This window comes from Azolla caroliniana, unplaced genomic scaffold (genome assembly GCF_043228905.1).
Source record: "Azolla caroliniana isolate FFs.n. ecotype wild unplaced genomic scaffold, voAzoCaro1.0.p SCAF_12, whole genome shotgun sequence".
Taxonomy (NCBI): domain Eukaryota; kingdom Viridiplantae; phylum Streptophyta; class Polypodiopsida; order Salviniales; family Salviniaceae; genus Azolla; species Azolla caroliniana.
Window position 1 is genome coordinate 724,469 of NW_028230447.1, and position 25,313 is coordinate 749,781.

At 37.4% G+C, this 25,313-nt stretch overlaps 1 protein-coding gene across 1 annotated transcript in view; it reads left to right on the top strand.

Annotated features, from left to right (window-relative positions):
- Nucleotides 1-5,248: 5,248 nt before the first annotated feature.
- LOC147856712 (uncharacterized) overlaps nt 5,249-25,313 on the top strand; it is a 53,563-nt gene continuing 33,498 nt past the window's right edge. Inside the window, exons 1-19 of the mRNA XM_087328866.1 lie at nt 5,249-5,421; nt 7,325-7,419; nt 7,751-7,897; nt 9,265-9,420; nt 9,566-9,659; nt 9,733-10,013; nt 12,685-12,924; nt 15,255-15,534; nt 15,770-16,021; nt 16,103-16,287; nt 18,896-18,990; nt 19,486-19,670; nt 21,042-21,287; nt 21,443-21,796; nt 21,909-22,172; nt 22,836-23,225; nt 24,100-24,327; nt 24,409-24,501; nt 24,835-24,996. Coding sequence (XP_087184992.1) covers nt 5,392-5,421; nt 7,325-7,419; nt 7,751-7,897; nt 9,265-9,420; nt 9,566-9,659; nt 9,733-10,013; nt 12,685-12,924; nt 15,255-15,534; nt 15,770-16,021; nt 16,103-16,287; nt 18,896-18,990; nt 19,486-19,670; nt 21,042-21,287; nt 21,443-21,796; nt 21,909-22,172; nt 22,836-23,225; nt 24,100-24,327; nt 24,409-24,501; nt 24,835-24,996 — 3,777 coding nt within the window. The 5' untranslated portion in view covers nt 5,249-5,391. The remainder of the gene's footprint in view (nt 5,422-7,324; nt 7,420-7,750; nt 7,898-9,264; nt 9,421-9,565; nt 9,660-9,732; nt 10,014-12,684; nt 12,925-15,254; nt 15,535-15,769; nt 16,022-16,102; nt 16,288-18,895; nt 18,991-19,485; nt 19,671-21,041; nt 21,288-21,442; nt 21,797-21,908; nt 22,173-22,835; nt 23,226-24,099; nt 24,328-24,408; nt 24,502-24,834; nt 24,997-25,313) is intronic.

The window sequence follows — 25,313 nt, forward strand, 5'->3', positions numbered from 1 at the left end:
AAGGATAGTATTATTAAAAAGGTCGACTTGGTTAGAGATTAAGACTATCTTTTTTGCAAATCAATGTTAACGTCGTCACCTTCTAGACCTATCTTGAACTCTAAATATCGAGATGTTATGCTTCAGTCGAAGGAATGGTTGTTTGAATTGGCAAACAAACTTCGACAGGCAGTGAAGGGGTGGGTGATGCAATTAATCAACATGTTGGGCCAAGGGAGATCAAAGCAGATAAATGAAAATAAAATTCTCACGGGTATGTTGTCAATGATGTTAGGCGGCTCTTGGGCATATCTTTCTTGGACCCTTCTTAGACAATATACCAATAACATAACAAAGAGCCTAATGTCACAACTGTAAAAAGGATAGAATTGTAATTAATGAAATGTGAAAGTATAATATTTATACTTCCTCTTCTCTAATTTTCAATCACCTTCTTACTTAGTGTGGGAACTCTCTATTCCTACTCTTTTTAGATCTCTCTCTTTCATAAGCAAAGCTTAACTTTCCCATTTTGAGCTTAAGCCTTAAGCTTCTATCTTGAGTGTTTGAGCTCTCGTCGCGTATGAGTGTATTTTTATCATTGGCTTATTTTGTTATTTCTCGATTCTTTCCTTGGTGGTTTAAAGTTTAATTGAAGTGTTTAAGTGCAAGTAAAGTCTTTCTTACTCTAATTTATTCTTTCCCTGTATTCTATAGATTTGAGAGAAGAAATCTTGATTAGGGGGTTCATTTAGGTAGTCAAATTTCTTTGATGGATATGATCAAGAATGGTTGATGCCCACTTTTTACCCACGAAAGGGAGCATATCCACTCGACTCCATAGGACAACTTAATTGAGAATAATTGTTAGCTAATCATGATGGACCAACGAGATAACTTATTAAATCAACATTAAAAAAGTTAGCTTGTGTACAATGAATACAATGAAGAGAGGAAGTCTCGTGAATACAAATGTGTGTCGCATCATGTGGCAAAGTACACAAGGAGGTCACAAGGTTGTCTTTTTGAGTTGTACAACATATGTAGGTAGCATCATGCCAATTAGAGATAAAAAAACTTGATGGCAACAAGGGTATTACAATGGTGGATTTTGTTACAACGAATTCTAAGAGTTGCATGGTAGCATCAAACTAATTGAATGGCACATGGACTTGGGTGGTCAAACATTAGGAGATAATTAGTGAAGGTCACATAATAAACCTTGAGTAGGTGTATGTTCTAGTAAACGAAGTAGGTCAAGGAACCCTTATGCATCAAGAGGAACATTTATGTTTATGATATTATGGTATTGGATTTTGTTAAATGTTGGGTTTACATCAACAACATGAAAATGACAAGTTTATGCTCATGGGATTGTAATGATTGCATTTGATGATGGTGTTGGTATGATGAGTTTAAGTTATGATACGCTACATGGATATGTAAACGATCTTTGATGAAAATTGTATGATTTGAAGACTTCATAATTGCACATGTGTAGATGGTCGTTCATATGCCAAGGATGTGTCATGCAAGATTTATCATGGGTATGTCATGAAAGTATCAATTGTTGATGGTCATAAAGAGGAAAAAGACAATGCTTGGAAGTTTATCAATCTTGGTCAAAGCTAACCTATTACTTGTTTATCAAATGAATATGCCTACCCATTTCATGCACGCCTATCAATATCAATCACACGATGATAATGCATTGTCATTGCAAGCTTGTGATGACGTTGTGCAAGATGAATGAACGTGCATGGAATTATATGACACTATACAACGAAGAAATGGGGATGTCATACAAGAAGCCAAAATAAAGTAGGTCACTATTAAATAAACATTAGTGTCTTCAAATCTGTATGTGATTAATTGTGTGTACATGGAAATGCAAGAGCATTGAATGTAGTATGACCATTATGCACCATCCCCTATATTACTTAATGTAACAAGATCCAATCATTAGAGTGTTTAATGGAGCCAAAACAATCAAAGTGTAGTTTTGTGTTGAGCCTAAGTCTAAAGAGAGGGTCAAAGTTCAATGTAGGTTACCTTCGCTACGATGGCTTTGAACTTTTTGTTAGTGCCTATCCATGTTTGATGACGGATGAAGGATGAGTTCACTTTCTCCCCCCCAATAAATATTCTCCACATACGTAGTGCATGTTTAATCATTGTGATTTATAATAAGGTCGCTTCACCTTACCCACTCTTAACAAGGTTTCCATTAGTTGCTCCTAGACATACGACTTTGGAAAGACTTCAAAGGTACCTCCTAAAACACATACCCCATGTGTCCCTCCATCTTCTTACAAATTCATCGCCAAAACAATAGATCTTAATGAATTACATAACTAGGCAACACATAGAAGGTTGAGCTCGTACGCGAGTGCAATACTATTCACACATAGACACTTTGTTGCTCCAGAGCACAAGCATCCCTTGTTAAGTAAGAAGGAGACACACATTGAATAAACTTACGTATTTAGGTTCCCGTGGGTCAAGATTGGCATCTTCGTGGTAAATCTAATCCGAGCTATGGACCACCGCTATCGCCACGTTACAACATTCTCTAGTTATGTTGGTCTACATACTTGCATAGCACAATAGTTAGATCCATGCATCAACTTACTTAATGATCATAAGTCTACCACCATCGATCAACTCTTAGCGGGCGCTAAGTGGCTCCCGCCTTGTGAGAGATCTATCATCTACATGCCATGCGAAGAAAATAGTAGTTAGTAGTAAGTATGTACAAAGAAATAGAAGGGGCAGGAGGTAATAATAATAGAGGAGGTTTTATTAATGAATGAACGAATGAATAAAATGAATGAATGAATGAATGAATGAATGGAATTTTTGCTTTTTGCTTTCCTTCCTTCCTTCCTTCCTTCCTTTCCTCCACCTCGGTTGATATGGAGATATAAAACGGTAACGGCGCAGCGCCAATTCTCTGAGACGATGTTTCTGTCGACGTGATCGTCTCTCCGTCTCCGTCTCCGTCAGGTCCGGCCTCTTCCTTCTCTGTTTTCTTCTTCTTCTTCGGCGCCTGTGATGGCCTCCCAACAGATGCAGATGGAACAGGTACCATATCCGCTGTCCATGTCATTCGTATATATACATTTCCTCTCTTGTGCTATTCATACAAATTGACGAAAGAAGAAAAAAAGTAGAATTTCCCGGCTGTATCTGTCCACATTTATACGGTCATCTGCCAGTAAATCTGTTCTTCGGAATAGTAGTACCAATGACGAAAAGCCATGGCGAAAGACCAATAATGTGCAAAAAAACTAATTGACAAGATCAGGAATCTCTCTAATCGAGCTCCAGAATGAGGACTATCACCTGCGTCTGTACATAATATGATCATCCTTAGAGAATCCAAAGATGCATTGTCGCATAGAAAACTAGCTTTTGAAAACAATATCCGTACTCTCTCTTGTGCTATTCATACAAACTGTCGAAAGAAGAAAAAAGTAGATTTTCATGGCTGTATTCGTCCACATTTGTATGGTCATCGGCCAGTAATTTTTTTTTTCAGAATAGTAGGACCAACGAAGAAAAGCCATGGCGAAAGATCAACGATGTGCAAAAACTAATCTACAAGATCAGGAATCTCTCTAATCGAGCTCCAGAATGAGGATTATCACCTGTGTCTGTACATATGATCATCCATAGAGAATACAAAGATGCATTTTTGCATAGAAAACTAGTTTTTGAAAACTATATCCGTACTCATACATGGAGGATCGTAAGATGAATGTCATATAAAATCCCAGCTGAGATGACAGAACTTTGGGTCACCTTCCATGCTATCATCCATGGAGGGTAGAAAGATGCATTTTTCACATTGAGAACTACCCTAGCCAACATCATTTCTGCCTTTTGCACATACGGACATCCATGGTGTAAAGAAGGATGCAAATTTTCACTTATAAAACTAGCCTTACTGACGACACTTTCTATCACATGTGTCTATCCACATGAACATCAATGGAGGAGAAAAACATGCGTGTTCATGTATAAGACCAGTTTCATGTCTATCCACATGAACATCAATGGAGGAGAAAAACATGCGTGTTCATGATATGGAGATATAAAACGGTAACGGCGCAGCGCCAATTCTCTGAGACGATGTTTCTGTCGACGTGATCGTCTCTCCGTCTCCGTCTCCGTCTCCGTCAGGTCCAGCCTCTTCCTTCTCTGTCTTCTTCTTCTTCTTCGGCGCCTGTGATGGCCTCCCAACAGATGCAGATGGAACAGGTACCATATCCGCTGTCCATGTCATTCGTATATATACATTTCCTCTCTTGTGCTATTCATACAAATTGACGAAAGAAGAAAAAAAGTAGAATTTCCCGGCTGTATCTGTCCACATTTATACGGTCATCTGCCAGTAAATCTGTTCTTTGGAATAGTAGTACCAATGACGAAAAGCCATGGCGAAAGACCAATAATGTGCAAAAAAACTAATTGACAAGATCAGGAATCTCTCTAATCGAGCTCCAGAATGAGGACTATCACCTGCGTCTGTACATAATATGATCATCCTTAGAGAATCCAAAGATGCATTGTCGCATAGAAAACTAGCTTTTGAAAACAATATCCGTACTCTCTCTTGTGCTATTCATACAAACTGTCGAAAGAAGAAAAAAGTAGATTTTCATGGCTGTATTCGTCCACATTTGTATGGTCATCGGCCAGTAATTTTTTTTTTCAGAATAGTAGGACCAACGAAGAAAAGCCATGGCGAAAGATCAACGATGTGCAAAAACTAATCTACAAGATCAGGAATCTCTCTAATCGAGCTCCAGAATGAGGATTATCACCTGTGTCTGTACATATGATCATCCATAGAGAATACAAAGATGCATTTTTGCATAGAAAACTAGTTTTTGAAAACTATATCCGTACTCATACATGGAGGATCGTAAGATGAATGTCATATAAAATCCCAGCTGAGATGACAGAACTTTGGGTCACCTTCCATGCTATCATCCATGGAGGGTAGAAAGATGCATTTTTCACATTGAGAACTACCCTAGCCAACATCATTTCTGCCTTTTGCACATACGGACATCCATGGTGTAAAGAAGGATGCAAATTTTCACTTATAAAACTAGCCTTACTGACGACACTTTCTATCACATGTGTCTATCCACATGAACATCAATGGAGGAGAAAAACATGCGTGTTCATGTATAAGACCAGTTTCATGTCTATCCACATGAACATCAATGGAGGAGAAAAACATGCGTGTTCATGATATGGAGATATAAAACGGTAACGGCGCAGCGCCAATTCTCTGAGACGATGTTTCTGTCGACGTGATCGTCTCTCCGTCTCCGTCTCCGTCTCCGTCAGGTCCAGCCTCTTCCTTCTCTGTCTTCTTCTTCTTCTTCGGCGCCTGTGATGGCCTCCCAACAGATGCAGATGGAACAGGTACCATATCCGCTGTCCATGTCATTCGTATATATACATTTCCTCTCTTGTGCTATTCATACAAATTGACGAAAGAAGAAAAAAAGTAGAATTTCCCGGCTGTATCTGTCCACATTTATACGGTCATCTGCCAGTAAATCTGTTCTTTGGAATAGTAGTACCAATGACGAAAAGCCATGGCGAAAGACCAATAATGTGCAAAAAAACTAATTGACAAGATCAGGAATCTCTCTAATCGAGCTCCAGAATGAGGACTATCACCTGCGTCTGTACATAATATGATCATCCTTAGAGAATCCAAAGATGCATTGTCGCATAGAAAACTAGCTTTTGAAAACAATATCCGTACTCTCTCTTGTGCTATTCATACAAACTGTCGAAAGAAGAAAAAAGTAGATTTTCATGGCTGTATTCGTCCACATTTGTATGGTCATCGGCCAGTAATTTTTTTTTTCAGAATAGTAGGACCAACGAAGAAAAGCCATGGCGAAAGATCAACGATGTGCAAAAACTAATCTACAAGATCAGGAATCTCTCTAATCGAGCTCCAGAATGAGGATTATCACCTGTGTCTGTACATATGATCATCCATAGAGAATACAAAGATGCATTTTTGCATAGAAAACTAGTTTTTGAAAACTATATCCGTACTCATACATGGAGGATCGTAAGATGAATGTCATATAAAATCCCAGCTGAGATGACAGAACTTTGGGTCACCTTCCATGCTATCATCCATGGAGGGTAGAAAGATGCATTTTTCACATTGAGAACTACCCTAGCCAACATCATTTCTGCCTTTTGCACATACGGACATCCATGGTGTAAAGAAGGATGCAAATTTTCACTTATAAAACTAGCCTTACTGACGACACTTTCTATCACATGTGTCTATCCACATGAACATCAATGGAGGAGAAAAACATGCGTGTTCATGTATAAGACCAGTTTGAAAACATATCATTTCCATTACCTTTACTTATGATCATCCATGGAGGATTGAGAGATGCACTTTTCACATAGAAAACTATGCCAACCAGCAACATTTTCTACAAATTGTTTCTGTCCGTATTAGAATCCATGGAGGATTGAGAGATAACAGGAAACTAGCATAGAAGACACCATTGTCTGCGAAACAAGATCCCGAACAATGATTGGTTCTCCCCATGTTGCTTGAATCACATGAGTAGGGATATCGCATATGTCTTCCATATGATTCTCCATGGAGTATGGATTATAGAAGAGATCCAAGCTAAATCATATAAAACCATATTAAAATATGATATGACCATCAATGGAGGAAGGTCACAGTGAAAGATACCTGTTTCACGTATAAAGTCAGCTGCTAAGACGACTTGGATAAGAGATCATTCATATTTTGCAATCACCATTACTTCATACTTGCAGCTTTCCAAAATGATACTTTTTCCATAGATGATCATATGGACATAACAGGCATCCTTCTCTTCTTGGAACTCTTTTGTTGGGTGATGGAGATTAGATGTCACGTATTTCCCTACTATAGGCTGGTTTTTATATAAGATAGAAGCATTGTTGTGTACATATTTATGTTCCTCTTTATGCATCTTATTATACTTGTGCATACTTTTCACGTAAAGCATGGGCACTCTTGTCTTTCAGGCTATGGAATTCTTCTGACCTGGCTGATCTGATAGGTGAATATAGGAAAACATTAATGTCTGCATAACGTAGGGTAATTAGCAGATTTTTCATGACATTTGTGTAAGCCAAAGCATAATGGAAGCTAATCTCGGAAGTAGTGCAAACATAAGGCTTGAACCTCCAAGGGTTTACCCTATTCCATCACAGTATAAGACTTGAAAATTTGAAGAGCTCTGTTCTATGTGGTTATTTCTAACTCTTTGTTTTTGGCAAGCCTCAGGTGCCACTGGAGGAGGATAATATTTTGGATCCTATTGTTATGGTTCCCTACATAACAAAAGTTGGAGAATTACCTCGTAAAGTGGCTATAGAAAGGTAGCAGATCATCACTCTTCCTTCCTTCTTGTTATGTATGCTTGTGAGACTCAAGATAACTATGAGGAAAGTAATTTTCTGTGTGGATCTTTGTCCTCCACAATTTGTGATAAATACTAGGATCAGTACTGTTCTTATCTTCACTATATTTTATGATAATTGAAGAGGGAAGATCCTACTGTAAGTTTTACCAATCTTAAGAACAAATAAAGATGGAGAAACTTTTTCTCTGCATGTGTAGACATTATAATTAGTGGCACACATTTGTATTTCATAATCTCAGACATCCAGGGTATCTCTATAACGTGTTCATTTTGATTCTGTGAACCAGGAGGAAGAGGTGCTATGCTTCACAAAATCTAGTAGATCTTCTGGAAAAGGAGGGGTTGACTTGGCAAAGCATACAGTTGAATAAAGGCAATATTCCTTTACATGCTTTTGACAATACCGATTTTGAAACAAGAGAACCTTCGAAATGGTATCTCTCTCTCTCTCTCTCTCTCTTTCTTTCTGTGTACAAGAAGAGCCTATGCAATTATAAAGTTTTTTCCCATGGCTGTTTCCTTTAAAAATGCATTGTATTAATATTCCCCACTAAGATTGCACAGTAATATAATCATTGTCAAAACATCAAAGATATTATCAACTGCCAAGGTGTCACATGGCTGAGAATTCCATACCACTAAAGGAAAAACATGCACCTCTTGTGTGCAAAGAGGAGAATGACATTCTTTTAAGTGGTGGTTATGATTCATAATTCCATGTTGTGCCTAGAAAATTAATGAATTATGTGCCCACCAACCATACAAACTGAAAGCTCCTATTCACATTAAAATGCAGAAAACTAAACTGAAAGCACCCAGTCACATTAAAATGCAGCAAACTAGAACCCCAAACACATGCCAATTACAATGTGTGAATAATCACCCAACATCACAAAACTTGTCTAGTCCTCTCCGTCGACTTTGGCTACTGCAACAGCCTTCTGAAGGGCCAGAATGTTTTTTAAGACATTTTTACCTTGTATAAAGCTGGTATGGCTTGGCTGAATAGTCTGAAGCTCATGGTGGATTGTAGCTAGCTTCTCGTCATTATCTTTTAAGCTATTCTGAAAAGGGTAATTGGTCCAATTATGGTGTTTGCAACTTATTGCCTTCGTCTCGGGAATGAGATTAAATAATCCCTCAGAGAGGCATGGTGCCATAGACTCTAGAGTAATGAATCTGTCTCCTTTACAAAACTGTACAAAGAAAGTCTCTGCAAGTCTCATCACATGTTTGAATCTTTACCACCTGTAGTGCATGTACATCAATATGAAGCTCATCCAAGGGTATAGGTAACATGAGATTTTTCCTCATAGACTGAGAATGACTGTTCCTTTCGGCTTCGTATGTCGTGGCAGTCTCGATGTCTCATCACTTCTCCTCCGTTTCTTAACTCCCAACATGGTATGCTTGGACCTTGGACAGCCTTTCTGCCCTAACCCACACTTGGTATTGAAACTTGGTATAATATGCTTAACCGTAAACATTCTTTGTTCCCTTCTTTTCTTATGTTTTTCTCAGTTCCAAATCCTTTGAGAAGGATGAAATAAACCTGATACAAACTCATTTTGTCAACAAAAAAAAGTGGCTCTAAACAAATTAAGATTTGTTACTACGCCTTTCTTCTTTTGCATCACACAATAAGATTTCATTTCGAGAAGGTTGGAACTCACCTGATACAAACTCTTATTGTCAAAAAAGAACTAAATGGCTCTAAACAAATTATGGTGTGATACATCTTTCCTCTTTTGCATCACACGGTAAGAGGTCATTTCCCAAATTAAACTGATTTTTTGAACAGGGTGGATAAGATGAAAAGTGTCCCGGCACAAGTTATTGCATTGGATTCTAACAAGAATTGCATTTGGAGGGATTGTAAAGTTTTGGACTATAATGGAGATGAAAACACATACTTAGTTTGCTGGATTGATACTGGACAAACTTCCTGGATTCCAAGGTGTTGCATTGTGCCTCTTATTGTTTATGGATGCTACCATTTGTGAGATTGTATCCTCGTATTTGTGTACGGTTACAATAGTTTTTGGTTCTTTATAAAAACATTTATAGGGAGGTCTGAATGTTATACCATTTTCATATCACAGAGTACTTTTGTATTTTAAAGCTGAGAGTCCATTTATTTTTGCTAAGCGTTTTGCTCAGGCATACAGATTACGTGATCAGATGGAGTCTATAATGGTAAGCTCATGTATACTGAAGTAAAACATTCAGTTTGGTTTATATCTTTGTCTCATAGTATTCTCGTTTGCAGAAATACCATTTCTATGTGGACAGCATGCCAAAGGAGGACATACGAACTCTGGGACCTGAATCAGCAGAGCGAATAAGGAATCTGACTCTTAATGTCAAAGAGCTCAAAGAAAAAGCTTTGGATGTATGCAAGTATTTGAATGAAGTTAACACCGAGTATGCTAGGGTCATGAATCAGATTGTTCTAGAAGACTGCATGAAAAACCAAAACCACCGTGGCAGGGAGTTTACCGTGGAAATTGACATAGACTGCATTGAGAAACTTCAACCACCAGTGCCTTTGTAAGACGTTGACCTTCTTTTAATACTACTCTTAAAGAGCGGTTTGGTGTTAATCAAATTATATCTGTAAAGAATCTAACTCTCATAGCGTTGAGTATGTGGTAGCGTAGTGTGTGTGTGAGCAGGAGAAGGAATCAAAGAAAGAAAGAAAGATAGAAAGATATATTAACGTCTTTTAAGAGGCCAAAATGGCCTATAAGACCAAATAAGAGATTACATCTTAAGTGTTGTCTCGTCTTTGAGAACAAATCAAAATAAAATAAATATTACACAGTAAATATAAAAGTAAATAACATGAAAAGAAAAGAAATGAGCGAATCTAGTTTTTGGCATATGTGAGATCCTGAAATTAGGTATATTGTAGATTTTGTCTTCGAAAGATCTCTAGCATAGGTCGATCCAGAATGGAAATGTCTCCGAAGTGAGGGAAGCACCTACGATGGCGGGAGATAATGGCTTTTATCTGTCGACGACAAGGGAGTCGAGGTCGTGGTCCATGGGGCCGGGGCTTACGTGCACGACAATTTGCCATTGCCCGATCAATTGTAACCCCTTTGTTATGTCCTGGTCTGATTCCACTCCTTGATGACACAATTGGCAAATTCTCTCTTCTAGAGGTAGTCGTGTATATCTGCCTACCTCAATTTGTAGCTGATGTGTCAAAGAAAATAACCAGAAATAATAAATTATGCAGTAGGCTGATGACAAACTTATGCACTGAAGAGAAAACTATATTAATCAACTAAAGATCATAAGCTAAACACAATGGGACAAGGGGGTTTTATATACAAGTCGTCAAGGGACCGCCACATTAAATGTGGTTGGTGGAATTTAATAAAGATATCCACTCGAGTACGATTCTATCATAAGAATATATGATATTCTTTGACCACATTCACACTTGACAACAACATGGATTACAATATAATGTGCTCATGCACTTTTTCACACATTGAGCTTTTCTTCATAAGCACATATTCACACGAGTTGAGCTTGATTCTCAACACGCCCCTGCAAGGTCAATCGTGTGTCCTCTTAAGCTTGGTTGTCTTGGTGTAGTCGAAGACTCGGTCGTAGTTGCTCGAATTTTGGACCGTGGAATCTAATCAAGATATCCACTCGAGTACGATTCTATCATAAGAATATTTGATATTCTTTGACCACATTCACACTTGACAACAACATGGATTACAATATAATGTGCTCATGCACTTTTTCACACATTGAGCTTTTCTTCATAAGCACATATTCACACGAGTTGAGCTTGATTCTCAACACGCCCCTGCAAGGTCAATCGTGTGTCCTCTTAAGCTTGGTTGTCTTGGTGTAGTCGAAGACTCGGTCGTAGTTGCTCGAATTTTGGACCGTGGAATCTAATCAAGATATCCACTCAAGTACGATTCTATCATAAGAATATTTGATATTCTTTGACCACATTCACACTTGACAACTACACGGATTACAATAAAGTGCGCTCATGCACTTTTTCACACATTGCGCTTTTCATCATAAGCACATGTTCACATGAGTTGAGCTTGATTCTCAACAATATCAAAATGATTACATCTTGCATCACAGTACATTGGAGTTCAAGGTTTACATGTTGCCTTCTAATGTTTGGCATGTAATGTGTATCAACATTATCTTTCACATAGATAATTGGACACATTTAATATTATTGATTTATTTAAGTAATACGCGTACATTATGCTGTGGGAAAATTTATACTAGACAAGAAAAGAAGAGAACAAATGTTTTGAGAAGTAGAGCAAGAATCTGAAGATTGCCCCCCAAAAAACTAAAAGGAAGATATAGAATCAAATTAGATTGTCTATAGTGAATAGGTTGTGAAATATCCATAGGGTCCATCCAATGGGATCTATGTGAAGAAGATAACAAATGTCTGATGGTTGCATACACATTCAATTTTGTAACTGAAATAGCTTGATTGCGGTGAATAGTCTGCGAGATATCTATATGGTTCAATTTTGACCATGTGAAAAAAAAGCAGATATCTGGTTGTTTTGTATATGCATCCAAACCAGTAATTTGAAGTTGATGTTTCCATATCTCCAAAGTCGAAAGTCAAATCTGGCAAGATAGCTCACAATTACTCAAGTAACTGAGCATTCTATCTTTATCATTTACGTTGGAAACATGTGCAATAGCTGGTGTTGAAGTTTCAGTATAACCAACACTACAATTGCTATTTGAGGCAAAGTACAAAGAGAAGTTTGTTTCACATACTTTCACAGTTAAACTTGGGTTGAATGTTCCACAGTTCAATTATTTCAATAATTTCTGCAACAGTAGTTGCAGGTAGACATCCATGCAGGATATGTAATGGATGCGCTATTACTATTTGTTTTGTAGCATGTAGCCAACCATTTTTAATTGTAAAGACAATCTTGCATTTCTGGTTTGACCTCTCTTTTTAATCTTCCATTGAATCTAGCTGTAATGCAATTGTGCAGCTATAATATATTTTGAAGGAAAAACTTGTGTCTATTTATATAAACCTAGATTTTCAGGTTTCTAAAGAGTTCATACTTAACAATTAAAAATTCTAAGGTTATCTAACCATCAACTGAAAAGGTTCTTACTGTGGAGAATATTCTGCATCGTCCCTCCATTGTGACACTTTTAACATCATATTGGTTGTGCTGAGCAGGTTTGGTTGTGTTAACATCCCAAAATACAATTATGAGGAAAAGTGTAGCGAATTCCATTTTTGGTCTTGTATCACTCGAAGTGAGGTGATATCATCAACAGTTAGGCTCAGATCAGAGTGTAATAAAGTGTTGAAGTTGAATCTGCTCAGTACTCACTATAATAAAAGCTTACGCCTTGAAGATTTTGAGCAGATGCAAGCACAAAGTATTGAACAGACTTCCATTCAACTAAGAGATAGGTACTTGCTACGGTTTCTTCATTTGTTGAATTTGATGTTTATCTGTAGTGAACAATATGTTTTCAGTATCCATATTTCATTAGTTGTATCTAATGCACTCATGATTGAAAGAAATAAGAAAGAAAGAATGATATATTGACGTCTTTTAAGAGGCCAAATGGCCTATAGAACCAAACAAGAAATTGCATCTTAAAAATGTTAGTCTCATCTTTGAGAACAGGAAACCAAAATAAACCTAAGTAAAAGGTCAAATAGAAATAGAATTAAGATGTGACTAAAGAGTCTCATCCTTGATACATGTAAGATTCTCAAGTCAGATACATTGTACTTTTGTCTTTGAAAGATCTCTAGTAGAGGTCAAAATTGCCTATAAGACCAAACAAGAGATTATATCTAAGTGTTACCTCGTCTTTGAGAACAGCAAATCAAAATAAATAAATGTTACTAAGTAAAAGGTAAATAAGATAAAAAGAGACAAAAGAATCTTGTTATTGGTACATGTAAGATTCTCTAGTCAGATATATTGCAATTTTTGTTGTCGAAAGATCTCTAGCATAGGTCGATCCAGAAATAGAGAGATCTCTGAAGTGATGGCGGGAGATAATGGCATTTTGTTTGTTGATGACAAGTGTGGTGAGATCCTGGTCTTTGGGGCCGGAGCCTACATGAACGACAAATTGCTATTTCCCAATCTATTGTAGAGAGATCTCTGAAGTGATGGCGGCACCTGTGATGGTGGGAGATAATGGCATTTTGTTTGTTGATGACAAGTGTGGTGAGATCCTGGTCTTTGGGGCCGGAGCCTACATGAACGACAAATTGCTATTTCCCAATCTATTGTAGAGAGATCTCTGAAGTGATGGCGGCACCTGTGATGGCGGGAGATAATGGCATTTTGTTTGTTGATGACAAGTGTGGTGAGATCCTGGTCTTTGGGGCCGGAGCCTACATGAACGACAAATTGCTATTTCCCAATCTATTGTAGAGAGATCTCTGAAGTGATGGCGGCACCTGTGATGGCGGGAGATAATGGCATTTTGTTTGTTGATGACAAGTGTGGTGAGATCCTGGTCTTTGGGGCCGGAGCCTACATGAACGACAAATTGCTATTTCCCAATCTATTGTAACCCCTTTGTTATGTCCGTGTCAGGAGTCCATTTGTGTAGCCCTTGATTGACGCCTAACATGATTAGAGGTGATGGGGCTAAAGAAAGTTGCGATTGTTCTTTGTGGATGAGTTTGTGTGGCTGTACTGTTGTCCTTCAACAACTTTTCCCTGTGTCTCTTGAGTTCTAACAAGAAAAGTCCCAAGCACCATTGGTCTCATATTCTGTTACCTTGTGTAGTGGGTCAAAGCCTTGTTCAAAGAGGTAGTACATGACAAACATAGTGTTGTTCAGATTCCACTCCATGATGACACAATTGGAAAATTTGTTCTTCTAGAGGTATTCGTTCATATCTACCTACCTCAATCTCTAACTGATGTGATGAAGTTCACAGTTGCCCTATCACACTGCACAACACAGGTAGATGTATGTCCATATAAGATGGCCTGATGATAAATCCATCCTCTGATCTGTGTAAAAAGTGTGTCTAATAGCGAGTCATCTTCCTACCAAGTGATATTCTAGGGCTGATCAATGTTATCTTGTTTTCAAAGTTAATAATATTGCGAGGACATGGATCAACCCCATTATGGCTCTTGTGAGGAAGATGACCCACTGTAAGGCCCTCTTTTTGTGCATTTCGTTGGATGAATTTATCATCAATTCCTCTTATATGGATACATTTCCATAGTGTGATAGGAAAAACCAGGACCTCTTCACATTGGTTAGAGATTGAAATATGCATGCAAATATATTGAAGAACAAACCTGCAAATTGTGCCATTGGGATGTGGAATACGAGGAAGACTATATTTTCCATTGCACTTTTTTAATGAAATAAGGGGAATATAATAATTGTGTTTTGAAACAAGGGTTTAGCCCACTACACAAGGTTATGGAATACAAAGATCAATGATGGCCGGGACTGTTCTTGCTAACAGCCATTATTACCCAACATAGAAGTTGCTTCCCTTAGTTCAGAGACCTCTCCATCTTGGATTGGCCCCTGTTAAGTTTCAGTCCATCTAAACTCAGAATTTTGTGCTTAACTAATGAGCTACCTTTTGCCGTTCTACTAATCTAGTTGTATATATCTGTCTCCACTCCCCTGCATTAAGACAACGTTTTTGGCAGTTCTTGAAAATCTCATGGAAATGATATTCGCGTCATGAAGAATTACATATATTCTAACCAATGTATTCATGTTTGCTAATGGTGGATGCAGTTGGACTTCAATTTTGAAAAATATAATTAGAAGTTCCTTCAAGGATTTTGGTAAAGGATGGTTTAATCTTCAAGAGAGCAGTTGGGACGCTTATTGTGCTAGTAAAATGAAGAGGTTCCTAAGGATGGTGCGCTACATGATGGAAGACTCTGTTCGATATCTAGTTGAAGATACTTTGGCAAGATACTGTAATTTTGTGGAGAGACATTGTGGCAGTCCAATTGTCGATGTGATTGACATTGATTGTGTAAATACAACATGGCCACAGTCTGATCATAAGGTATGCAGCATCAATATTTTGTCTCATGTTACAAAATGCTCTTGGTGTGTTTGTATAAGCCATCCATCAGACACTAGAATAATGATTTGTTACTAGTAAGGTGTTTGGCTGTGTATGCAGAGCATTAAAATCATTCAAGTGTCGTGCTGAGAATTTTAAGAATTGAGCAATGTTTATACTAATTAAAAAGGTGATTGTGTGTTTATTGAGAGATCTAATCTACAATATTACTCAGATCATAAAGAAACCACCCCTTTTTGCCTTGGAAATTGTGAGCTTGGAGGAAGGCACATTTGACTACAACACACCTTTGAAGAACTTTGAAGCTGTTGTTTGCAAAGCTTTTGACAATGCAATTCGTTGCACACAATCAATTCAACAACTAGAGCCTTCTGTCATGGAGAAACTAATGTGGAGTGGCATGCCAAACATTTGTTCTGTGAATCAAGGTGAAGAAGGAATAATGATTCTTAAAAATCGAATACAAGTAAGTATTTCTTGTGCAGAGTGTCATGCAAATACAACTGGAAAATTAAATGGATTTAACAAGCATAGTTTTGTTGTATAGGTGTCAATTAGAAAGGCAATAGAAATGGGAACTTCATACTTGCAGAAATTCAAAGCATTTGATTCTATGCTTCAATTGGAAGCTAGTAAATATAAACTAGATCTTGAAAGCAAGAAGCTTTCACTTAAAGACCTGCTTGCTGAGATTCGTGGTCATAAGGCTGATCAAGATAACATTGAAAGAAGGTCATTAGCTGGATCAGCATGACATATTTTAAATGACTATATTTATCTGAAGTAACTTTGGTTAGATACTATATCATGCAGAAGATGTGTACATGAACTGTGGTAGAACTTAGGCTAAGAAACAATTTGAATATAGTATTATTGTAGTCTGATTTTTACGGCAATTTTCGCAGAGAATAATGGATATTAATGTTAACATTTAAAGATTGTACTATTGTCCTGACAGGTTAGTTTGTTCCTAATTTTGGAATAATACTAATTTTGATTGTCATGGGTGATCAACTAGAATAAAATATCCGAGGTGTTGAATAATGGAACATACATGCATTGAAATGCAAGATACAGGGATCAGCATGATCTGGCATGCTTCCACATATCTGTGGTTTTGTTGTTTAGCTTATCCATGTTATAAGAGGACAGGCTTCCACATATGTGTGGTTTTGCTGTTTAGCTTATCCATGTTATAGATAATGAATGGATATAAAATACCCTAGAAGAACTTTTCGTTTGCTGCTTTCTGAGGAGATCCCTCAGACATGATCTTTTCTAGAGTTTCTAGTATTACTTAGGTGTATTTGGAAGGGCCGTTGCTCTCACATTCTTGGTTGTAAAACTCATTCCACCTTAGCAACCTCCAGCCAAAAAATATGGTGCAAGCTCATTCATACCTTGAGGTGTCAATGGGGGTGCTTCTGCTGGCTCATCATGGAGATCAGAGTCAAGAAGGCATGCTTTCCTTGCTTGTAGGGAACGTTGTTGTCTTCTTTTCTCTTTATCTTTTTTAATGCTAATTCTTCTCTATGGGACAGAAATGTGGGTCACATAACTAAAGATATTTGGAGAGACTTTCTTTAGTCTCGATGATTGCTTGCATGATAAGGAGCAAAGCATTGATATTCCATGATATAATCTGAGTGGAGATGGAGCAACTGTAGTAGTGACTGTATCAGTGACCTGTATCCAACGGATTTGAGAGTTCCCAAAACAATGGTAGTCAAGGCTGGCTCTTATGTCATCAAAACTGGTAGAACATGGAGATAATTGTTGTTCTGTGGAAATTCTAGAATGCTTCCAGTCACATGTCATAAACGTAAATGCACGGCCCCAATTCCGATATAGTTTGGATTGTCCAAATTGGACATGAACAAACTGGAAAAAAATAGAGTGATCCTAATTGATATCATTAAATTGGATAAGGAAAGAGCGGAACCATCTTTTAACACAAATTGCAAGATGGATCTATTATCTGGTCCTGTAATATGGATATGGATATATCTCGTGCTTTTTGTAGTTTGATAGGGTAGCTCAAACCTTTTCACATAAGTTAGAGATTGAGATATGCAAATATGCATGCAAATGTATGGAGGAATGGATCTGCCAATCGTGCCATCCCTGTTTTTTTTATGAAATAAGGGGGAGATACTATTGCTTCTTCAAACAACGTCCTGGGCCACTAGACAAGATAATGGAATATGTAGAACAATGATGCTTGGTATTGTTCTTGCTGGAATTTAAGATACAGAACGAAGTTGGGGAAGGACAACAACTCATCTACAAAGAACCATCACAACTTTCTTTAGCTCTATCACTCCTCATGGTACAGGTCAATCAAGGGATACATAAGTAGGGTCTTGGGCACAACATTCAACAAAGCAACAGAAGAGCGGGCAATAACAATTCATCCATTATGCCCCCTTTACCCTTGTTATCATGAAAACAAGGTAATTCTGGCTTGAGATTGAAGGTGCTTCCCTTGCTTCAGAGACCTCTCCATCTTGGATTGGCCCATGTTGGAGATCTTCTGAAGACATAAGCTTCAGTCCATCTATGTTCAGAATGTCAAGTGCCTACCCAATGAGATTTTCTAGTACGTGAGGCTGTTTTACTGATATAGTTATATTTATTTTGGTTTGTTCTCAAATATGAGACAATTTTAAGATGTAATCTCTTGTCTGGCCTCTTAAAAGATGTTAATGTAACTTTTCTTCTTTCTTTCTTGATGATATTGTTTTGTGGTACAGTCCTCTGTTGTGACCCATTTCTCATGACTCCTTGTAGCATTGACTGAGATACTGTAACTTTGCTTCTTGTGTATACTGCGTTTGTAGAACTGTTAAGAGTCATGCTAATTTTGGCAATTCCAATGGTTTTTATTGCAACTAATATAAAGAAATGCTCTGCTAAAACATCATCCCTGTTGAGTAGGGGTTCACCAAATATATACTCATTGCATTAATGCCGTAATTGGTGGAGCCTCCTTTCAAAAGAAAGGTGCTATCAATACATGGGTATGTTTGCAGAATGCAATTGTTTCTTGAGTTAAAGTTGCATGATGTTTGCAAAATGCAGTTCATATAGGAAAACCAAGTAGTTTCCTCCTTTTCTTCATGCCTCCTTTACACAAAGGAAAAAAGGTATCACACATGGGTCGTTATTACACTTTTTGATTGCAATGTCCATATATATGACCATGGTTTTATAAAACTTCATTGCTTTTGTTTTAGTGAATTAACTATGTTTTTGTATGAATTCAAGGAATTGTTCAAACAGAATGTTTTATGGTCATATATGGTTTGCTGATTTTTTGGGCTCAAATTACTGGATCCAGAATACCAGCAACGATCACGTTTGGTCCTTTTATGGTTACTTGCAAGAAAGCCCGGACACTATTGGTTCAAAGAAAGGCTCAACTGAGTGACATAGGTATCATCCTTTCACATATTTTTCATTTGATTTGGTTATTTCACTAATTTCAGAACCTTAAATGTTTAGCAAACAAGACTCTCTGGTATCTTATAATTAGATATTTTTCATTTTGGTTTGTTGTTCTTAAAGATGAGACAACATTTTAAGAGACAATCTCTCATTCATTCTCATAGGCCATTTTACATATTTATGTTTTGCTTGTTCCCTAATATGAGACAGCAATTTTGGATCTCATGGAGGCCATTTTGGTGTCATCAAAGATGTTAATGTATCTTTGTTTCTTTCTACTGTCCATGTTAATATTGCATCTTGGATTGGCCTATGTTGGATTAAGTTCAGAATCTTCAGTGCGTTGGTAATTAGATTCTATAGTACCTGATCATTTTGGCCCTTTAAAGATGTTAATATATCATTCTTTATTCTACATATAATGGAATACAATCATATTTCATTTCTTCTAAAATGTGATTGTTTCCTTTGAACACAATTCAGTTCTATCCTTGATCGCTCAGATACCCAGGTCAATGGGGGAGGATATTACACATCGATTTGAAGAGAAAGAATGCCAGCTCAAGGTTAAAACTCATACCCCAGAGGATGTTGCTGCACAACGGGAGTATATTGCCAAGTTACCAATGGCAATTAATGAACTCAGGGCTGAGATTGATATGATAGAGGTAGCCTCTATTTGATTCAGTGTGTTTTATATTGATTCTCCTTGTCCATACTTGAATGAACCATCACATAAGTATGGTATCTGTTTTAAATATTTCATAAGATTTATCAACGGATCATCACGTATGGTATCTATTTTCTTGGATGTCCTATGTACAGGTACAAGGAACCTCAATGCTTGTAATTAAAGAATTCTCATTCTTATGAATTAGTTTAAGGATACCATCCTATCTAGATCCCTCCATTTATTTTGTGTAGCACCCGACACTGAAGGTTCTTCCCTCTCTTTGGAGTTCTCTTCATCTGGGATCTGCTATATTAGAGATATGTCGAAGGAAGAGATTTCCGTTCTTAGCTGACCAGAATATCTGGCACCTTAAGTAGTATTAGTAATTTACTTACATCTATTTTGGTTAGTTGTTCTGAGAGATGAAACACCATTTTTAAGATGTATGTCTGGTTTGGTCTCACAAGCCATTTAGATGTCTTTTTAGAATGACAGAAATCAGCAATATCAGCTGCATATAGTAATATTGGTATGGCCATCTCCTACATCCATGCTCCTATCTCTCTATGTAACTAGCAATGTTAGTAACCTTCTACAAAAAATCAAAGAGAGTGAGTGAAAGTTGGCATCCTTGTTTTGTTCCAATTTTGCTGGTCACTTCATCTGAGAATCTGTCAAGGGTACACACTTTTACCGACAGTGGTTTACACAGCTTATAGAGGAGCCCACATATGCCCCACAAAAGCTATGAAGTGTGTGTACAACCAAGCCCAAAACAGTATGAAGAAATTGGATGTAGCAACTTGGTCATAACCAAGAAGACCATATACACAATAAATTGATGCAAATCACTATAGACAAATTTGCATGTCTAGTTGTTCCTAATAATACCTCATTCCACAAAGTGGGCGCTACATCTAGAGAGCTGCCAAAAAACAGGAGTAACGTATCTAGGTGACCATATGTTGTATCTCTGTGGTTGTGATATTGTTGGAATGTCTATGCGTGCTTTCCTATGGATATGCTGCTATTGTGCATTTTCCTCATAATTCCTACAAAATCTCATTAATATGTGATGGAAAATGGGGTATACAAGTGCACTTCCTGAAAAGTTGATGAATATTGGACGGTGTCGTCTGTTGTTGATTGAGTACTGAATGCTTTTTCTAGTAGATCTTTTGAGGATATGGTAGGGATACTAAGATAGCACAAAAAAGTAAGAGTCTTAAATTCAGCATGTATAACGTACTCGTGGTACAGTCTCTGACGTACTATGAAGTCACATATCTATATTTTCTGTATTTTGATTAAATTAACCGTTTTTCACATACACTCCGTGGAAATTGAATTGTTATTCATTGGACAGGTGTGGTATGATGCATTAGATGAATTGAATTACACCTTGCCTGATGGGGATTTTAATCAAAGGTGGGGATTGCAATTTTGGCCTTCAAAGATTGAGAAACTGGTCGAAAAGATAGAAAAAACCCTAGCTGCAGATAATGAACGTTACCAGAGGGAAATGGAAGAAGAACAAATGACATTTTTGGTCACACTGGAAAACTTGGAAACAACTGTTTCAGCTTTTGCACGCTACACAGATTTGAATCAGGTTGGAAAATTCAAGGAGATATTTCAATCCGAAGATGGAATTGCATGTCCTTAAATATAATTGATTGTGCATGAAATTCCTCTGAGTGTAAAAAGGAAGTGGCACAGATATACCATTGTACTCGTATGAGTTGATTTAATGCATTCTTTTTGCAGTCTGAGTTCATCGCATCTGAAGCTCGCAAAATCAATGAGCAACTTCGAACAGCAGAGAGCAAAGCACGCCTATTCAATTCACGAGAAACCTTATTTGGTGTTCATCCAACAGATTATGGTCGCTTGAGGAAAAATATAGAGAACTTTGAACCATATTCATACCTTTGGATTACCGCTGATGATTGGAAGAAGAGTTATCAGGTTTGGATGAATGGATCTTTTTTGAATCTGAATCCTGAGGAGGTTGAGAAGAATGTAACAAGCTGGTATAAGGGTCTTTTCAAAGTTAGTCGATTGCTGTCACAAAAAGAAGCTACAGCTTGTGCTGCAGACTGTGATGAAATCCGTAAGCAGGTGAATTGCGGTCTGTGTTTCTAAGATTATACTATTTATCTGGGCTTCTGCATTCATTTGGCTGAAAAGATGTTCTTCGTGAAGTTTGATACTTGATGTTTGTTGTATTCAGGTTGGTGAGTTCAAACCTTATGTTCCCTTGATTGCAGCATTGCGTCAACCAGGCATGAGGGCCAGACATTGGGACCAGCTTACAAGAGAGTTGAAGGTGGACATGCACTTGAAAGAGGAATTCACTTTGGCAAAAGGTCTTGAGATGGGTTTAATGGACCAATTGGATATGATTTCAAATGTTGCTGACATTGCCAGTAAGGAATTTGCCATTGAAATGGCTGTTTCTAATATGGAAGGAGAATGGAAGAATCTTGATATGCAGGTAATGTTTGTCATATGTTAAACCCTAGAATAATATGGATTTTGGTGGACGCATGTCAATATGGAATGCTGTAATCAAATTGTGAAGATGTGAATGAGTTTAAACTGGATTTGTTGGCTTTTGTAAGAGCATGGCTATTCTATATCTATTCAGAGAGGGATATTGAGATTTATGTCAAAGATAAGACATAATGTAGTGCTTGCTTTGTGTCTCAAGGGTTACAAACAACAAAGGTGGGAATGCGCTAGTATCCAGGGTTTTGGGGATGGACATATATATATATATTCTTTGGTTATACATCAGAGGGCATAATACTCACCATGTGCACTGGAGGAGGGAGGGTCTTGCATCCCTTTTAAGCAGTATGTTAAGCATGTTGAAAGTGCACATGTTATAATGTATGTTTCTGTGTAAAAAGTAGATAGTTTCACAATATTTTAAAGTTTGGAGATGGAGATTCATATGCTTTAGCAATACATGTGAGGGCTTTTATTCGCCATGGGCACTAGAGGAGGGTGGTTCCTCTGCATCCTCTTAAGCAGTATGTTAAGCATGTTGAAGGTGTACATGTTGTAATGTATTTTTGCTGTGTAAAAATCAAATAGTTTCACAATCTTTTAAGGTTTGTTTAGTAATAATATTATGGTTATTTTTGGTGGGCAGGTAATGGATTATAAAAACACAGGCACTTATATTATTAAGGTTGAGGAGGGTATTCTACAACAATTAGATGACCATATTGCTACAACTCAATCAATTAGCTTTTCTCCCTTCAAAAAGCCATTTGAAGAAAAAATATCTAAATGGGAGGCACAACTTGTCCTTGTGTCAGAGACAATTGAAGAGTGGTTTGCATTACAGCGACAATGGATGTATCTAGAACCTATTTTTAGCAGCTCTGATATTCAAACACAACTTCCCATTGAAAGTAAGAGATTCAATACAATAAATGTTGTATGGAGAAAAGTGTTAAACCAAGCACATTCTACCCCAAATATCCTGGTAATGTGTTCAAGCAAAAAGTTGCTGGAACAACTCAGGGAGAGCAACAAGGTCAGCCTATTTATGATTTAAGGCATGATGATTGCGGAAATATGAATATAAATATAGCTATAAATAAATTTAAAAAAACCAAAATAAATATAATTAAATTTGTAAAGCTTGCCTAAGGTACCGGATATCATCACTAACTAAGCTCTTAATGTTGTGAGCTTAGATGGACTGCAACTTCTGTCGTTGAAACATGTAGAACATGGGCTGATCCCAGATTGAGAAATCTGCTTAGTATTGGCTGATAATGGCCTTTATTTGGTCGATAACATGAGTGACACATCCAGGTTCTAGATAGGCATGGCCTACATGCATGACAAATTGATATTGCCTGATCTTGGATGTGTGGTAACACATTTATATTTATGCCACGTTAGTTTAACAGTTCTTGTGTTTTAGCATACCAGTAGTGATTATTTCCATGTTCTGCAAGCTAAGTGCTAATCTTGAGCAACTTTTCTTTGTGAGCTCCCAAATTCATCAGATACCAGAAACAGATTGAAATAGTGGATTCACCACTATTGGGGATGCTCCTACCTCTGCCCAGATTATATCATGGGTACGGATGCTATGCTCATCATGCAGGCAATCATGAGCAGTGATGGAGCTAAAGAAAGCTGTGATAGTGGTCAGTGTAGTTGATGAAGAGTTGCCAGATTAGTTTATGAAGAACTTAAACCTATGTAGTGCTTTCTGACATTACTTAATCAATGTAGCATGGTGGAAAGGGCCTAATAAAAATATTATATAAGAAAAAGGGACCTTGACTGTAATTTACGAATCCTTGCACACATTTGATTATTATTTCCAGCTATTTGTTTTTTATTACATTCCATGGTCTATTTTTAATAAATCACATTTTTAATGGATGATATAGATGATTGATATGGTGCAAAAGGGATTGTCAGACTATCTTGAAACAAAACGACTGGCATTTAGTCGATTCTTCTTTCTATCAAATGATGAGCTTCTACAAATTCTTTCTCAAGCTAAAAATCCCCTCGCTGTTCAGCCTCACTTACACAAATGTTTTGAGGCAATATCTGAACTTGATTTCCGACCGGACCTCGAGATAATTGCCATGAATTCTGATGAAGGTGAAAAGGTAAGTTAATCTTGCAGCAATAGTAATCGATGCAATTCGGATTGAAAACTAGTATTCTGAACTTCAATGGAACCTGAATAGGTTCCCTTTGCAACAACAATGCAACCACTTGGAAATGTCGAGAACTGGTTAAGTGAAGTGGAAAAGAAAATGAAAGAAAGTATTCTTCATCAGGTACATGGGTGCATGACAAAACTCTAGTACATTAGTTTCATTTATGAAGTGCATCCCATTAATTGCTGGGATCTCGTCTTGCATATATGCCACATGTAAACATCCCCTAGATTATAAGCTTCAAGGTGAGCACCCTAGTGAAAAAGCCCAAATTGGGGCCAATGTTGATGCTAGTTTATTATAGTTGCATTGTTCACAGTAGTAGTCATCCCTATATTTTTCTACTTCATACTCAAGATCACAATGAATCTGTTATTAGTGTACCTTGTCCAACAACTTGTACCAATGGTCTAGTTGTCTAATTAGTTTTCATTTATTTTTATGTGCTGGCAGATAAGGATATCGTTGACTGCTTACAAAAATACCTTGAGAACAGATTGGGTCCAAGTCTGGCCAGGGCAAGTGGTACTCTGTGGAAGTTCTGTTTACTGGACTGAGCAAGTGGAAGATGCAATCACTAGGAATTGCTTGCAGGACTATTTTGATAATGTTCAGGTTGGTAGAAGTTGTATAATCATTGACCACCAAAATATTTATGAAAGAAATATTTCTTAAAGAAGTAGAGATGAAATAAATTCTGACATATCAGTACTTCTTCCCATCTCTGCTTTGGATAATTGCAAGCATTTTTGTATTTCCATCTCTTGTTATGTTTACCACTGAAGTCTAGAGTCCATCTTTGATGTTTGTCAACCGCTGTTCATCACAAATCACCTGCTTGCTGTAACATTTCGTGATCATATCTGTGGATACATGTCGTGCATGTTTCGCTTCAAACTTTTGATATCGTAGTTGCGTTAGGATTTTTACAA